This window comes from Electrophorus electricus, chromosome 5, assembly GCF_041902795.1.
Source record: "Electrophorus electricus isolate QZ-2024a chromosome 5, ASM4190279v1, whole genome shotgun sequence".
Taxonomy (NCBI): domain Eukaryota; kingdom Metazoa; phylum Chordata; class Actinopteri; order Gymnotiformes; family Gymnotidae; genus Electrophorus; species Electrophorus electricus.
This window is the reverse complement of record NC_137501.1, coordinates 31,214,666-31,232,165: the sequence shown is the minus strand read 5'-3', so window position 1 is coordinate 31,232,165 and position 17,500 is coordinate 31,214,666. Positions and strand designations below refer to the sequence as shown.

General features: G+C 46.0%; 1 protein-coding gene across 1 annotated transcript in view; it reads left to right on the top strand.

Moving 5' to 3' along the window:
- LOC113589944 (phospholipid-transporting ATPase ABCA1) overlaps positions 1–17,500 on the top strand; it is a 107,661-nt gene that overhangs the window by 8,425 nt on the left and 81,736 nt on the right. The window contains 8 exon segments of the mRNA XM_081714795.1: positions 3,763–3,856; positions 4,062–4,203; positions 5,016–5,143; positions 7,348–7,466; positions 12,205–12,291; positions 13,294–13,498; positions 14,479–14,618; positions 14,864–14,980. Coding sequence (XP_081570921.1) covers positions 3,763–3,856; positions 4,062–4,203; positions 5,016–5,143; positions 7,348–7,466; positions 12,205–12,291; positions 13,294–13,498; positions 14,479–14,618; positions 14,864–14,980 — 1,032 coding nt within the window.

Sequence of the window (17,500 nt, the reverse complement as noted above, 5' to 3'; positions counted from 1 at the left end):
AAGTGGAGATTGGATTAGATTTTGGATTAGACTTACAGTGTTAGAGGAGACATCTGAGAACACATTATGTTACAGCAGCACAGTAATACTTCCACAAGACTCCCACATTCAGGTGTAAACGGAAGGTGAATTTATATGCCATCTTCCCTTCAGGTGTAGTCTGTAGGTGTGTTTGTTCTCCATCTTGAGCTGTAGTCTGTAGGTGTGTTCTTCTGCATCTTCAGGTGTAGTCTGTAGGTTCGTTTGTTCTCCATCTTCAGGTGTAGTCTGTAGGTTCGTTTGTTCTCCATCTTGAGCTGTAGTCTGTAGGTGTGTTCTTCTGCATCTTCAGGTGTAGTCTGTAGGTGTGTTCCTTCTCCATCTTCAGGTGTAGTCTGTAGGTTCGTTTGTTCTCCATCTTCAGGTGTAGTCTGTAGGTGTGTTCGTTCTCCATCTTGAGCTGTAGTCTGTAGGTGTGTTCTTCTGCATCTTCAGGTGTAGTTTGTATGTGTGTTTGTTCTCCATCTTGAACTGTAGTCTGTAGGTGTGTTCGTTCTCCATCTTGAGCTGTAGTCTGTAGGTGTGTTTGTTCTCCATCTTGAGCTGTAGTCTGTAGGTGTGTTCTTCTGCATCTTCAGGTGTAGTCTGTAGGTGTGTTCGTTCTCCATCTTCAGGTGTAGTCTGTAGGTGTGTTCGTTCTCCATCTTGAGCTGTAGTCTGTAGGTGTGTTCGTTCTCCATCTTGAGCTGTAGTCTGTAGGTGTGTTCTTCTGCGTCTTCAGGTGTAGTCTGTAGGTGTGTTTGTTCTCCATCTTGAGCTGTAGTCTGTAGGTGTGTTCTTCTGCATCTTCAGGTGTAGTCTGTAGGTGTGTTCGTTCTCCATCTTGAGCTGTAGTCTGTAGGTGTGTTTGTTCTTCATCTTCAGGTGTAGTCTGTAGGTGTGTTTGTTCTCCATCTTCAGGTGTAGTCTGTAGGTGTGTTCGTTCTGCATCTTCAGCTGTAGTCTGTAGGTGTGTTCGTTCTGCATCTTCAGGTGTAGTCTGTAGGTGAGTTTGTTCTCCATCTTCAAGTGTAGTCTGTAGGTGTGTTTGTTCTCCATCTTGAGCTGTAGTCTGTAGGTGTGTTCTTCTGCACCTTCAGGTGTAGTCTGTAGGTGTGTTTGTTCTCCATCTTGAGGTGTAGTCTTTGGGCCTGTCTAGGGATCGTGTTGTCATGACGACCACATGCTAGCAGGTGATATAACTTTACACATATTTTATTTGGGGATATTTTTGCACACTTGTCTGAAGTTCTGCAATAATAACAGAAAAATAAAATGTTATTTTGGACCTTGTTGTGCGTGGATTTGTTTGTGTCCCGGGTGTATTCCTGGCAGCGCCGTTTTCCGGGTCTGGTTTATTGGGAAACAGGCTAATATGAAAACTTACCGAGTGTGACGTCCACATGCAGGTGTTGTTCAGAGCGGGACCCAATCACATCGCCTTCTTAATGACATCATTAAGGGTTCTGTGATGTAATGCTTTTAAAGGCGGTTCTCTCTCTCTTTTAATGACATCACTGAAGTCTTCTGTCATTGCGTTCTTTCATTTCCTCCCATTTATCCCTCCTGGTTGTCTTGGGGATATTCTGGAGCCGTGCCAAGCAGGCTGAGAGGTGGATGGATTGAGAAGGAGAAGAGAGAGAAGAGAGAACAGATGACCAGAGAGAGAGGACGACACCTCTCAGAGTCTCACAACTTCATCAAGCCGAGAGATGGAGCTACATGCCAACCGGCACACGGAGTCGTCTCTCCTCTCGTCCCACTGCTTCTGCGGCTCATCATCCAGCCAACCATCATTCAGACTCCTGGTGTCTGACTGTGGGTCCTGAGGTGTCTGACTGTGGGTCCTGAGGTGTCTGACTGTGGGAGTCTTTGGTCCTTCAGAGTTGTTGCCACAGGTGGTGATGGGAGCCCAGAATTTTTCAGCATCAAATAGCCATTTGTATCCTGACACGGGCTGACACGGGATGTGTCCTGAAACAGGCTGATTAATACAGGGGCTTCACCAAGCACGCAGTGTTACGCATGTGTAATCGTCTTGCTTGTATCCTGTGGGAACACAATAATAGTGTAAACACAACAAATGTTAATAGGGAGGTCTGAAACCCTGTTCTGAAATCAGCCACCTGTGACTGAAGTCAGACTGGTGAATACAGAGGTAATTTAAACCGCACCACCAGTATGTGTGTGTGTGTGTGTGTGTGTGTGTGTGTGTGTGTGTGTGTGTGTGTGTGTGTGTGTGTGCGTGTGTGCGTGTGTGCGTGTGCGTGTGTGTGTTTGGGGGCAGGGGGGTACCAACACTGTAGTTCCATTTCTTCTACCCAGTCAAATTAGGATTATTCCTAATCCATGTAGCAGGGCTCTAGGTGAAGGAATACATTATAGCGTGAGATTACAGCGTGTGCCTTAGGTACTCCGTCTACAGTATGTTTACCTTTCTGCCTTTATGATGCGTGCTGTGAGAAAAGTTGCCTTGTTTTGTTGCAGCTATATTACTGTTCGCTTCTTTGCATTTAAACACAGCTGACCATACACCCTGCACACACTCCTACTGGTCTGACTGGTCTGTGCTGCACACACTCCTACTGGTCTGACTGGTCTGTGCTGCACACACTCCTACTGCTCTGACTGGTGGGATCTGAATGGCTGTATCTAACAGTGCTCGGTTTGATTGCTGTCACATAATTTGTAGAGTTTGTTGAGATTTATTTGGTTTAGTTTCAGATATTGTTTTGTTTTCATACTGTATGGGAGTTGCATGTTGCACAGATGATGACCTCTTCTGTTCCTGCGGTGGTTGTATTATGCGTTTGTGATCTTTTTTGTCATCCCACGTGCACCACACTTCATGTCCCCTGAAGGGAAATGAACTCTAAATGAGTTTAGTAATAGCTCCAGATGGTGATCCAGTCAACATTTTTGAAACTCATCTAAATTTAGCTCCACTAGGAAATTAAATCGTGTTTAACCAAATACGGCATGACCTCAGCATAACCTCATCATGGGTATCAGGTCTAGTGCAGGAAAGCCAGCTGACTCTGACACTTTACAATGTCCCATCTCAATGACTCCCACCAGGAGCAGCGTTCCTAGTAGGAGCCAATGAGATCAGACGTGGTAAAGTGTTGATCTCTAGACCATAGTGACATCATGTCTGAGGTACTGCGTCATACTGTTTCCTGTTTAATGATCCAGACTCCATCTGAAATGCTCTGATTGGTCACCATGCTCTGATTGGTCTCCATGCTCTGATTGGTCACCAGGGCCCTGCTACCACAGAGCTTGTTTCTCACTCACTGAAATATTAGTGTGTATCATTTACAGACTAACTGGTGAAGGTGACCTTAAAAAAGTTGAAAAAGCTATGTGAGGAGGTGTGGAGGAGGTGTGACAGAGGTGAGGGGGAGGTGAGGGGCAGGTGTGATAGAGATGTGGAGGAGATGAGGAGGAGGTGTGGAGGAGTTGAGGAGGTGGTGTGGAGGGATACTACCGGTCCAGGGGCAGTGTGCACCTCGGTGGTCCATAGCGTCACCTACGTCACATTGCTGGCCCAGAATGGTTTACACAGTTTGTTGGCATTGTAGAGAGAACACCACAGTGCTGTGCCTCAGGAGACGCGAGGGAAATGATAAAAAGAGAAATACACTCTGTAAATCAATATCTCTCCTCCCTGCCTCCCTCTCTCTCTCTCTCTCTCTCTCTCTCTCTCTCTCTCTCTCTCCCCCCCCCCCCTCTCTTCCACAGTTACGGTTGGTAATAGAGTTGATATGGCCCCTCTTTCTCTTCATTATCCTGGTGTGGGTGAGATCCACCACTCAGCCTGTCTACAAAGGCCAGTGTAAGTATTACCCACATGTACAAATACTAATCATTTAAACACAACACTGATAATAAACACTGATAACAAACCCAAACAACATGACTGACGTGCAGACCCAGTTGCTTTTATTGCCCACTTGTTTTAAGCAAAACATACAAACACAGTGAAGACTCATTGCTAATTGCTAATTGCTAAGAGCTGATCGCCCACTCCCCTCACACAGGCTACTATCCCAACAAGCCAATGCCCTCAGCGGGAGTGTTACCATGGTTACAGGGCATGGTGTGCAACATCCAGAACCCGTGTGTCAGTCAGCCTACCCCCGGGGAAACACCCGGACAGGTCAACAACTTCAACAACTCCATGTATGTCTAGCGCTCTCCCCAGCCTGCTAAACCTCACTGACAGGTTACCCCAATCCAAACTTTACAATAATAATAATTATCTCGAGTTATAGATTACATAAATTTTAAGTATACAAAAACTGAAAGTGTAATGCTACAGAAAAGCTTAATTTTTTTAATGATCTACATTAATGAAATAATTCAAATGAATATTAAATAAAGTGAAAAAAGAGAGCAATATAGCTTAATTAAATTAAATACGCCTTCTTAATATTTTATAGAGCGCTACTCTAGTGACTTGAAGCTTATTAAACACGTTAATCATCTGAAGAGACTAAACTTCCACCAGCAGCGAGATCAGGGTTAGCAGAAGACAAGTCTCAGCTGTGTGAGGGTGTCCGGACATGCTATAACACCTGAACAGGACACGTTATCACACTACAACATTATAGGCTATAATGCTTCAAGACAGCAGAGAAATATAAGATATGTGTAATATGAATGACTGAAGTCCAGTAAGCTAATTTATGGCTTTTATTTTGTAACGTGCTGTATTAGTTCATTATTTAGTAATGTCCATGTTAATTTGGTTAAGATCATTTGTGGCTTTTATTTTGTAACGTGTTGGATTAGTTAATTCTTTAGTAATGTCCATGTTAATTTGGTTAAGATAATTTATGGCTTTTATTTTGTAACGTGTTGTATTAGTTCATTCTTTAGTAATGTCCATGATAATTTGGTTAAGATAATTTATGGCTTTTATTTTGTAACGTGCTGTATTAGTTAATTCTTTGGTCATATCCATGTTGATTTGGTTTATTTGTCTTGTTCAGTGTTGCGAAGGTTTTGATTGAGGTTCAGTCTCTCCTGACTGACCCCACCCTCCTCTCCAACATCAAAATGCTCTCTGGTGATATCAACCAATGGGCTTCCATCCTTCAGAATTCCCACCCAGTCAATGGTAAGCAAGGAAAGAGAAATAAATGTTCACTGTAGGTGATGGCAGGGTAGTTTTATTTGAAGGCATGTGCACCACAAAAATTTCAATATCAAATGTACATATCATAAAACGTATATAAATGATTTCTCCTTCTTTATATCAAAATGAGGATAGACACATTTTGGCCAAAGACAACTAAATCCATTAAACTAAATCCATTTTATTCCTTCTGTTCTCGTCCTGGACGGGTGCTTACGTCACTCACTGAATATTATACCAGACAGCATCGCCGAAATAGCAAAGAGTAACAGTTGGAAGTAAAAAAGCCACTTGGTATTTCTAAATAAGCTTAAAAAAAATTGTTTTACTTTTAACCATTAATGCCACCTTTCACTCTCAGAAAGTAGGTTGCCAGGGATTTATTTGGTTTATTTGTGCACGTTTTTTGTTTCTGCTAAGTTATATGTCTCAGTGGAGACGTTTCGTCAGTGCAAAGCAGACTAACGGCCGGCTTCCTCAGCAAATATGAAACAAGAGAGTACTTACTCCACCCAGTCCTCAGCAAATCCCGCCCAGCACACAGCAAGCCCCTCCCAGCCCTCTGCAAGCCCCGCCCAGCATACATCAGCCACTCAAGCTGCTTTACCGAGTCATTTCTGATCTGGAGTGGCAGGGCCTTTATCTTTCTGTTCCGCTGTGTTTGTTAGCCTAATTCACTCTGATGATATTCAAATTTCTCAGACCTCATTTGCAGATGGGCAGAAAAGGTCCTCACTGCTGGGCTCTCAGTATGCACTCGAGGTGAATTTACATTTCTGAGGTTGTGATCTTGTAATTTACACGATTAAATTCATCAGGAGATCCGAGGGTACAAAATTAACGAGAGGTAGAATCAGAGACGTGGAGAAAGAGGCTGGGTGGGAGAATCAGCCAATGAGAGTGCAGAACTTGAGGGAGGTGATCAATTAGGGCGCAGAGAGAGAGGTTCTGCAGCGTAGCTTCCTCAGATGGTTAAGGTGTGAGGGGATGGAGAGTTCAGATAGAGGCCACTATCTGTGCGTGTGTGTGTGTGTGTGTGAAGGAGAGAGAGATGTCAGCCTTATGCTAATCCTAGCTGATAGAACTGTTCTCGTGGTAATAGAGCCTGGAATATCGTCTTCAGTAATGCAAACACTAATTACTGCACTATCAGTTGCAGTAGTCAGACGGTCTCTCGGCACGACACGGCTGCTTGTGCCCTAATTAGCAGCCTGGCAGGGGTGCGTTGGCACTCCGGCCAGGTGCCAGAAACCCCGGTCGCCTTCCGTGTGCTGTATTAGCCATGAAACGCGTCTACCTGCACTTCTGTCAGGGACATTAATCGGGACCCTTCTCAGTAGTGTGTGTGGCTCATACTGGGAGTGGGTTAAAGCTTTAAGTCAAACTAATTAGGTTTTAAGGCAAGGTGTGTAATTGTGTGTAAATGTTTGTGCGTATGTATGTGTATGTGTGGGTGTGTGCGTACATGCATACATGCATGTCTGCATATTTGTGCATGCACATTCAGGCGTCCGTGCATGCGCGGGTGTGTGTGAGCGTGTGTGTGTGTGTGTGTGTGTGTGTGTGTGTGTGTGTTTTCGTATTTCATTACAGGCGAATGATTCTTTAAATGACTAACGTGTTTAATAAGCTACAGCATCTCTCTCAGTGACTGTCACAATATTATCATCCTCCCACACACACACACACACACACACACACACACACACACACACACACACACACACACACACACATACACTATTGGCTCTCTAATAACTGTGTTAGATAATAAAAGACAGCTCCACCTGGTAAGAGTTTATTAACCTCACTTCACACATAGTTGAGAACGTTTCATATACGGCAGACTTGCTGACCAACTAATTACAAACCGTTGTGAGGTTGGACCCGTTGTGAACGTGACCCATCATGAACGTGAGGTGCACTAATGCCTTTTGGCTTCACTCTTGATTAGATGTAATTTTAAGGGAGAATCACACTGCAGCTGTTACTGATGTGTCTCCCGCGTCTCAGGATGCTGGGAGATGTTACAGTGCTGTTTGTAAATTCACAGACGGAATGTTGGAAATAATGCAGCAGCTCACACAGAACAGGAAACTGTTTCACACAACAGTGAAAGTGTACACACTCTTTCTCTGTGTGTGTGTGTGTGTGTGTGTGTGTGTGTGTGTGTGTGTGTCTGTCAGTTCCATTTGGCAGTTTGTTGAGGGATGCCAAGATGTTCTCAGAGTCCCTGAGAAACAACCTGTCAGTGCCAAGCCAAATGGCTCAGAGACTGATGAGTGTGAGAGTTCGATTCAATCAGGTACATTCCCTGCACACACGCACACACACACACACACACACACGCACCACACACACACATGCACACACACACACACACACATGCACACACACACACACACACGCACACACACACACACACACCACACACACACACGCACCACACACACACATGCACCACACACACACATGCACACACACACACACACACATGCACCACACACACACATGCACACACGCACGCACACACACACCACACACACACACGCACACACACGCACGCACACACATGCACCACACACACACACACACACACACACACACACACACCACACGCACGCACACACACACGCACACACACACGCACACACACACACGCACACACACGCACACACACACACGCACACACACACGCGCACACACACACACACACACACGCGCACACACACACACGCACCACACACACACATGCACACACACACACACACACACACACGCACACACACACATACACACACGCGCGCACACACACACACACACACACACACACACACACACACACACACACACACGCACACACACACATGCACCACACAATCCTAATGAAAAATCCAATTTGAGCAAAGGCAATCCAGAAGCAGCCAGCGCAGCCCTTATTCAGAGCAGCTCTCTCCTCTTAGCTGTGCTGCTTCTACACCTTCCCCACTTCTGATGCTGATATGAGATCAGTTTTGTCCTTTCAATGAGAATGAAGTGTACTTGTGATTCAGGGCTGTGGTCGCCAGGCAGCGGTGTCTGCACAGAATCAGTGCACCTCTCCTTGGTACGAATCTCCAGGGTGGTGCGGAGGTTGGAGGCCTCACCCGTGAGGCGACCCTAGTCATGACCTCTCTCTTTTTGAAACGACAGGTGTTGTGTTCTGTTTCAGGACATAATTTTGTGATTTTGGTGTCTATAATTGTGTTATGTCGTTAAATCCCAGTGTGTGGGGGAGTTTTCTCAGCTGCGGGAATGTTCCGGTGTGTTCCGGTGCGTTCCAGACATTTCTGGAGTGTGTACTCACGCGCGTCCCTTCCCTGCGTCTCTGTGCAGTTCCCTGCTCTCTCAGGTGTGACAGACCTGCGCAGCACCCTCTGTAGCTCCGCCTCTGTTGAACACTACCTGGAGTTCAACTCAACCAGTCACAGGCAGGAGTTCCAGAACATCACATGCTCGCTGACGTCCAATCAACTTCGCCAAACAGCAGAAGTCTTCATCCGAAATCTGGACAATAGGAAAACGGTGTCAGCTGTGAATAGACATCTCGCGGTCTCATCTGCAGTCCCACACACCCCAACGCATCAGTCCATGTTTATTACCTGTACCAGGTAATATGCAAGGATGGCATATACCACCACGTCTGCTGTGGGGGGTACTGGGGTTCTGCTAGGTGCTCTGTGCTAACGAGTCCACAGGCAGGACTCCTGACCCTACACTCGGCCACCTCCGGATGAGGCTCCAGACAAGAGCGTCTGCCAAATGTATTAGAAATGACAACGTCAGGATGAAAATGAAACTGCACACTTAGACACAAGCGGCCGTCTCTGTGGACGGAGAGAAAAATAAAGATTCTAAAGACCGCAAAGACTTCTTAAAGCCCGCTAAGGAACACCCCTTCACATCAGAAGGAGAGATAATCTGGAAACAATAGATCAGATCAGATTAGATCAACTCCAAGAGTAGATTAACCTGAGATCAGATTAATCCAATTAAACTAATTAGGAAGAAAACACCCAGTTAGGCTTTTTAATATTTGTGCAAAAATAGCAGAAAATAAAATGGAAAAAATATTTATTTTTCTATTTAATATATCAAATAAACGTGTACATCAGATGTGTTGAGGTACTTTTCAAGTGATTTATTTTCATTAAATGCGTTTAAAGATGCACAGCATGGTAGATAAGACACATCAAGCTTTTTTGCACCACGGATGGTTTGTTCATGAATCATAATCTCATTTTTGGGTTTTTTGGGGGAAATTTTATAAATCACAGCAGAAAAGTTGTCGAACGAAAGGTGAGGCCTGTCTGTCCCTTTAGACGCATCACCGTGATGTGTTTTAAGAATGATTAATGCTGAAAGCCATGTGAGGAACATGTCTGGGAACGTTCTGGAAAACAGGGAGCCGCATGCTCCTCATCCCAGACCGGCAAACTTTCTTCTGGACCAGGAGATGATTGGCCACCCTCCTGGAGTCCCTGTTTCCCTGGTTTCCCTGTCGTGTCTGTTTTCCTTTGCTTCCTGGTTGTTCCGTTCCTTGGTTTCGTTTTCTCTGCCCCCTCCTCTGGTTTTCCACACCTGCTATTCCTTTCTCCTGTATCTGGTTTTGTTCATTAGTTTATACATTTAAACCCTGTCTGGTGCCCTGTGTCTCGGCTGTTCACTGTATGTCTGACTCCCTGTAAACCTGCATCTGCCTGAATGTTTGTACGTTTCTCCGAGTTCTTCCTGGTATCTTTGTCATAGCCTGCTTCCCCTGTTTGCCTTCGTGTGCTTTTGGATTGTGTTTCCTAGCCTTCGTTATCCCAGCCCTTGTTTAGTTTATCCTCATACTCTCTGTGTTGCTCCATGACTGGTCTACCCTAACGACTACGACTCTGGATTTGTCCTTAATAGATCCCGCTCTTCTCCGCACATGCGCCCGCCTCCTTACCGCTCAACCTTTCTTCATATGGGAAGCATTTGGAATTCAGCAGGGCCTTCCTCTGATTAGAGGGGTGTGATGGGGTGTGATGGGGTGTGATGGGGTGTGATGGGGTGTGATGGGGTATGATGGGGTGTGATGGGGTGTGATGGGGTGTGATGGGGTGTGATGGGGTGTGATGGGGTGTGATGGGGTATGATGGGGTGTGATGGGGTGTGATGGGGTATGATGGGGTGTGATGGGGTGTGATGGGGTATGATGGGGTGTGATGGGGTGTGATGGGGTGTGATGGGGTGTGATGGGGTATGATGGGGTGTGATGGGGTGTGATGGGGTATGATGGGGTGTGATGGGGTGTGATGGGGTGTGATGGGGTTGGCACATTCTTTTTCAGCACTTTAGAAATAGAAGATGAAAGCGTGACGATTCAGGCAGGTGTCTGCAAGAGTGGCCCCATACACACACACGCGTGTGTGTGTGTGAAATTTATGAGAGTGCTTATTCAGCTCAGGGTCTGTGATGCTACTGGGACAGTCAGAGAATGAGACAGCTGAAACACTGTCTCACAGATGCAGGTCAGACTGCCAGAACGAGACACTGAACCAGAGTCGGAGTAACGGCGTGAGAACGCGTCTGAAGATGGCAGGTGGAGTGGGACAGAGAGGACCAGGCGCGGCACGTGTGTCGGCACAGCAGCGGGTGTTGAGAGTGAGACGATGCAGACGTCTTACCCGCAGGCCCGACTGCATGACCCTTCTCCCTGTGCTCTAACGGAGCCCCGGGGCTTGACGTTGTAGCCGTGGTAACAGAGAGGGGACCATCGCGAGGCTTCAGCTCTTTAAAACGGCGGAGTTTTTCCCACTTTCTTGGAGCGGCGCCATGCGTCGGGAAGGACGTTTCCCTCGCCTGCCATCCCCTGAAGCCCCTCCATCTCGAACGCAAGTGCTCGGTTTTACACGTCGTGCCGAACATTCCCCGTTGTGCCATCCTGTCCGGAAGCAGTCGGGAGAATAAACATGTGGGAATGGCTCAGCTGGAAAACTGCCTTCTCCGGCCCGGAACCCGGTCTAATGGAACCCCGGAGCCTTGATCTCCGGGAGCAGAATGTGTGTGAGTGTGTGTGTGTGTGTGTGTGTGTGTGTGTGTGTGTGTGTGTCCTGGAAGGCGCATGGACACACTGATGAGTGTAAACACATCTCCCAGTGGCAGCTGGTGAGTGGAAGATGCTCCTCGTCCAGTGCGTGCTCACCCGGCCAATCGTCTGGCGCCGCAGCGTGTGATGGCCCTCCTCTTAGTGCTGTGTCGGCTGTGTGTGTGAGGGTGGGGATGTTGTCTCTTTAGGGGCTCTGTCCCCTCGTTTGTGTGGGTACATGACACTCTTAGCTGTGGGCATGACATCTGTGCTCTAGAACAAACACACAAACACACACGCACGCACACATCCATACACACAAGCGTACACTCACACACACTCACACACACACACACATGCATGTGTGCGGCTCTTGCACTAAACTTCAAAGTCAAAATCTTCCCAGCAACCCAATATTGTCTGTGTGTGTGTGTGAGTGTGTTTGCAAGCGTGTGTGTGTGTGTGTGTGTGTGTCTGTGTGTGTCTGTGTGTCTATGTGGACATGGATAACTACACTCCACACTGAATAAAGAAATGCCATTTGTGGCTTAAACTCCAGCTCAGACAGCCTGTCTCTCTCTGGCTTTATCATAGCCAGGGGCCCAGTAACGCCAACCTCTCTCTCTCTCTCTCTCTCCCTCTCTTCCTCCCTCCATCACCCCCTCCTCCTGCCTGTCTCTCTCTGCATCTCAAGGTCAGTAGATTGAGTAAGAGAACAGTGGCTTTGCTGTGTTAATAACGGGCCCTGGGGGACGCTGGGAAGAGATTTGAGCTGTGAAATGCGCTTGAGTAACTCAGCTCTCATAGGCTGTCCTATGAGAGAGACACTCCCTCCTAAGCCCCACCTTTACAAGCCTTGCTCTGTGTCATAGAGCGTATTACACATTACTACGTGTCTTACATGTTTATGACTTTGCAATAACACTCTTAACGCTCGTGTGTTCAGCTCAGCTTGGCCCTCAGCCTGAGCCCCGAGGAGACGGCGTCCCTGCTGACTCAAACAACCTTGCATGCTGCTCCGCTGCTCAGACAGGTGATGGGTGTGTGTGTGTGTGTGTGTGTGTGTGTGTGTGTGTGTGTGTGTGTGTGTGAAGTTTGTATGTACTGTATATGGGCTTATTTGAATATGTTGTGAAGTCTGAGGCACATTTGTGTCCAGTCAGAGCTCACAGGAGACACTGACAGCATTGTAGAATGTCTGTGGCGGAAAGTTACTCAGCAGTTTATTGGGGTTGGTTATTGGGGTTGGTTGACAGGGTTGATTATCGGGGTTAGTTATCGGGGTTGGATATCTGGGTTAGTTATCGGGGTTGGTTATCAGGGGTTGGTTATCAGGGTTGGTTATCGGGGGTTGATTATCGGGGTTGGATATCTGGGTTATTTATTGGGGTTGGTTATCAGGGGTTGGTTATCAGGGTTGGTTATCGGGGGTTGGTTATCGGGGGTTGGTTATTGGGGGTTGGTTATCGGGGTTAGTTATTGGGGGTTGGTTATCGGGGTTGGTTATCGGGGTTAGTTATCAGGGTTGGTTATCAGGCTTGGTTATCAGGGTTGGGTATCGGGGGTTGGTTATCGGGGTTGGTTATCTGGGTTAGTTATTGGGGGTTGGTTATCGTGGGTTGGTTATCTGGATTATTTATCGGGGGTTGGTTATCGGGGGTTAGTTATCGGGGGTTAGTTATCGGGGGTTAGTTATCGGGGTTAGTTATCGGGGTTAGTTGTCAGGGTTGGTTATCAGGCTTGGTTATCAGGGGTTAGTTATCGGGGTTGGGTATCGGGGGTTGGTTATCGTCTTTTGTCTAACAACTTGTTTGCTTTGTTTGGAAGAGACTGGAGTTTGTAACCCAGCTCCCTGTCCAAGGTTCATTACAGTCTTGCTTTGTGTCCAGCTGAAATATTGAATGGACAGTGCAGTGCGCTCCAATTATGTCTCTCTCTTTCTCTTTTCTTCTTCCGCTCTTCTCCCTCTTTCTCTTTCGCTAACCCTCTCTCCTTCCCTCCCTCTCTCCCTCCCTCTATCTCTCCCTCTCATCAGCTGTCTAAACTGCACACTTCCTCCATCCTGACTGCCCTGGACTCTCTGGACTTCCGCTCGGACCCCTTCAGCAGTTTGACGCTGCTCATGTGTGGTGGAGACATGGGCTCAAACTCCACCAACACCAGCAGCCGCAAACAAGGCCTCCAACCCTCAACTCCAACAGCAAGCGCATTCAACTTAAATTCTACTCACAGCAACTCCAGTGAGTGACTACGGGACACACTGCAAACAAGCAGCTGTCTGTGTAGACTTGTCTGTGCAGAACAGCGCCTGTGAGCTCAGCCTGTGTAGACCAGCCTGTGCAGACCAGTTTGTGTAGACCAGCCTCTGTGAGCTCAGCCTGTGTAGACCAGCCTGTGCAGACCAGTTTGTGTAGACCAGCCTCTGTGAGCTCAGCCTGTGTAGACCAGCCTGTGCAGACCAGTTTGTGTAGACCAGCCTCTATGAGCTCAGCCTGTGCAGACCAGCCTGTGCAGACCAGTTTGTGTAGACCAGCCTCTGTGAGCTCAGCCTGTGTAGACCTGCCTTTGCAGACCAGCCTGTACAGACTGTCATGTCATTACCATGTTGGTGTCATTGCTGTGTTGTCCAGTCTGCAATGGTTCTGTTGTCACAAACACCTGTGGTTATCTGCATTCATAATATAATCTAACACATCTCATAATCTAACACATCTCATAATCTAACACATTCATAATCTAACACATCTCATAATCTAACACATTCATAATCTAACACATCTCATAATATAACACATCTCATAATATAACACATTCATAATCTAACACATCTCATAATATAACACATTCATAATCTAACACATTCATAATCTAACACATCTCATAATCTAACACATTCATAATCTAACACATTCATAATATAACACATTCATAATCTAACACATTCATAATCTAACACATTCATAATCTAACACATCTCATAATCTAACACATCTCATAATCTAACACATTCATAATCTAACACATTCATAATCTAACACATTCATAATCTAACACATCTCATAATCTAACACATTCATAATCTAACACATCTCATAATCTAACACATCTCATATCTCTCTTGTTTCACCGTCTCTCTCCCTCTCTCTCTCTCTGCAGACGTTTTGCTCCAACCCTAATCTATCACATTTTATCCCCTCCCCTCTCTCTCTCTCCTGTGAAGGCAAATTCTGTCAGAGTTTGATTGACATGTTGAAGGGAACGCCCTCTCTGCGTCTCTTTTGGGCTAGTCTCCGCCCCCTTCTGCAGGGGCGAGTCCTCTACACACCAGACACACCCTTCACACGGAAGGTTATCACAGAGGTACCGTCCACACACACACACACACACACACACACACACACACAAACACACACACACTCACTCACAGTCACACGTACAGGAACGTGTGTGAACATGTTTGTGTGTGTTTGCATGTGTGTGTGTGTATCTGTGTGTGTGTTTGTGTGTGTGTGTTTGTGTATGTGTGTGAGTGTGTTTGTGTGTGTGTGTTTTTGCATGTTTGTGTGTGTGTGTGTGTGTGTGTGTGTGTGTGTGTGTGTCTCCAGGCCAACCGAACTTTCAGTGCTTTGTCTAAAGTCGGAGAGCTGGCTCACACTTGGCTGGATTATGAGGATGAGATCTGGAATTTCTTCCAGAACAGCACACAGATCAACACACTGCGGGTGAGGCAGCGCACACACTGACATGTGTATACATGCGTGTGTGTGTGGGGGGGTGTTTATGGGTCTCCTCTTATTGTCTGATACACTTGCTTAATTTGCTTGTAGCATATGGTTGATGTGGTGTGATAATATGTAATTAAAATTAAATTCTGTCACACTGAATTACTTTCATAATGGAGCAGGTTTATTAACTCTTACAGAGGAAAGGCTGTCATTGTCTGATAAAGTATTCAGCTCTGAGCACACGCATTGCGTTGCAGTATCAGCGAGTGCCTCAACATGTACTGAGGAGAACACTGAGCTAACGGACATATCACATGTCCTTTCTCATTGGCTGAAGCATCAAATAATGATTGCAGAGGGAGGGGCCTGTGCTGTCATTGGTCAGCTGTTCCCATTGGCAGAACCGACTCTCGTAACCTCTAAGAAATGCGCGAGACTATCAGTTGTCTTTCTTTTTCTGTCGTCTTCTCTCGGAGATTTCGGCAGGCGTAAATAGTTCTCTCCCTGACCCTGTTTCTCTTGAGTGCTTTCATCCAATGTACTACTAGTCTCTCTCTCTCTCTCTCTCTCTCTCTCTCTCTCTCTCTCTCTCTCTTCCACCTGACTCCCCCAGTTGTTGTATATTTCTGTTCTCCAGCAAGTGCCTTCTTCTGGTCTAAGTGGGTATTCTTCTTCCTGGAATGTCTTAGTCATTTGTCTCGTCTACACGGCTCTCTGCCCTGTGAGACAACCTTGCCTTTTCTTGTCCAACTCAACTCTAATGTCTCTGTCAATTCCCGGAATTCTTGAGCTTTTCTAGTAGGAATAAATATGCGGAATGCCCAAGGGCAGGAACCAAGAGCTAATTTGGACAGTCTGTGCCCCTCTGAGTCTCGGTTCCTTTCCAGCTTTCTTCCTCGTGCTCTAGGGAGTTTTTCGTCACCACCACCGCCCTTGTTTTGCTCACTGGGGGCTTGGACTCGGACATTCATAAAGCTGCTTGGTGACAACATCTGTTGTAAAAATGCTACAGAAATAAATTTGATTTGATTTGATTTGATTTGATGTGACTGGTAGACATTCCGCCCCATGGTCATTACTGAGACCTGAATCCAAAGTAATATGTTTAGTGTATCCAGCTGCAGGAATGGCGATCTGTGCCTCAGTACGTGTATTACACTCAGCAGTAGACCAAGGAGACTGTACAGTCCACAGCTCTGCTTTCCCCTGTGCTGTTATTCAGGGAATGAGTCAGTGCACACTCCTCGTCTGTGCCCTGCGCCTGTGCTGGGACTCGTCTTGACTCTGAACCTGCGCTGGGACTCATCTGGAATGCCACAGTGACATCAGATTAGAAAAGTGATGTGTGTCTTCAGTCTATGTACAGGGTCCTAGATTCACCATTTTAAAAATCCTTAGTGGGCATGAAACATACATACACACAGACAGACAGACACACACTGCAGTATGATGTCATCCTATTACATGATGAGCACAAGGTGAGACAGAGCAGCCATAAATGTCATTAATCAGCTCCGCAAATGACGGCAGTGGTCGCTTAACAGCTGTGTGTGTGTGTGTGTGTGTGTGTGTGTGTGTGTGTGTGTGTGTGTGTGTGTGTGTGCGCGTGTGATGAAGCCATGTCTGTGTTATTGAAGGAGCAATTAGGTAACTATGGCATTGTTCTGCATGATTATATTCATTCAGTGGCACACACACATACACACACAATCAGTTATACTGTGGGTCACACTTCATAGACATACGTAAAACAGCGGGACAATTTGCATATAAATTAGCATGTCTTTTCCTTAACACATTGATGACCAATTGGAATGCTAATGCCCTTAATTTGAGCATTCAGGTGTGTGTGTGTGTGTGTGTGTGTGTGTGTGTGTGTGTGTGTGTGTGTGTGTGTGTGTGTGTGTGAGAGAGAGAGAGTTCTGTAGCACTGGCTAAAGAGAAACAGTGCCATCTAGCCTAATGTCCTTAACCCATCATAGAGAAGGAGAGAAACAGAGAGAGAGATGGAGAGAGAGATGGAGAGAGAGATGGAGAGAGAGATGAAGAGAGAGATCTTACTCTGAGAGACAGAGACTCTGCTGCACTTGCTGCAAAATATGTGGATGTTTGTCACAGACAGAAAACAGACAAGTGATTAGTGATGGATTATTATTATATTAGTTCATATTACTCTGTACAGTACAGTTTTGGTACTGTGTGTAACATATAATAATACAATAGTTAACATATTTAACAGGTTAGGTGCTTGTATGCATGTGTATATAAATAGTATACATACACATGTTACACTATATATACACTGCACAGGGTAAATACTGTATATATACTGTATATGTACACACATTACAGTACATATACACTGTACAGGGTAAATACTGTATATATACTGTATATGTACACACATTACAGTACATATACACTGTACAGGGTAAATACTGTATATATACTGTATATATACACACATTACAGTATATATACACTGAACAGGGTAAATACTGTATATATACAGTATAC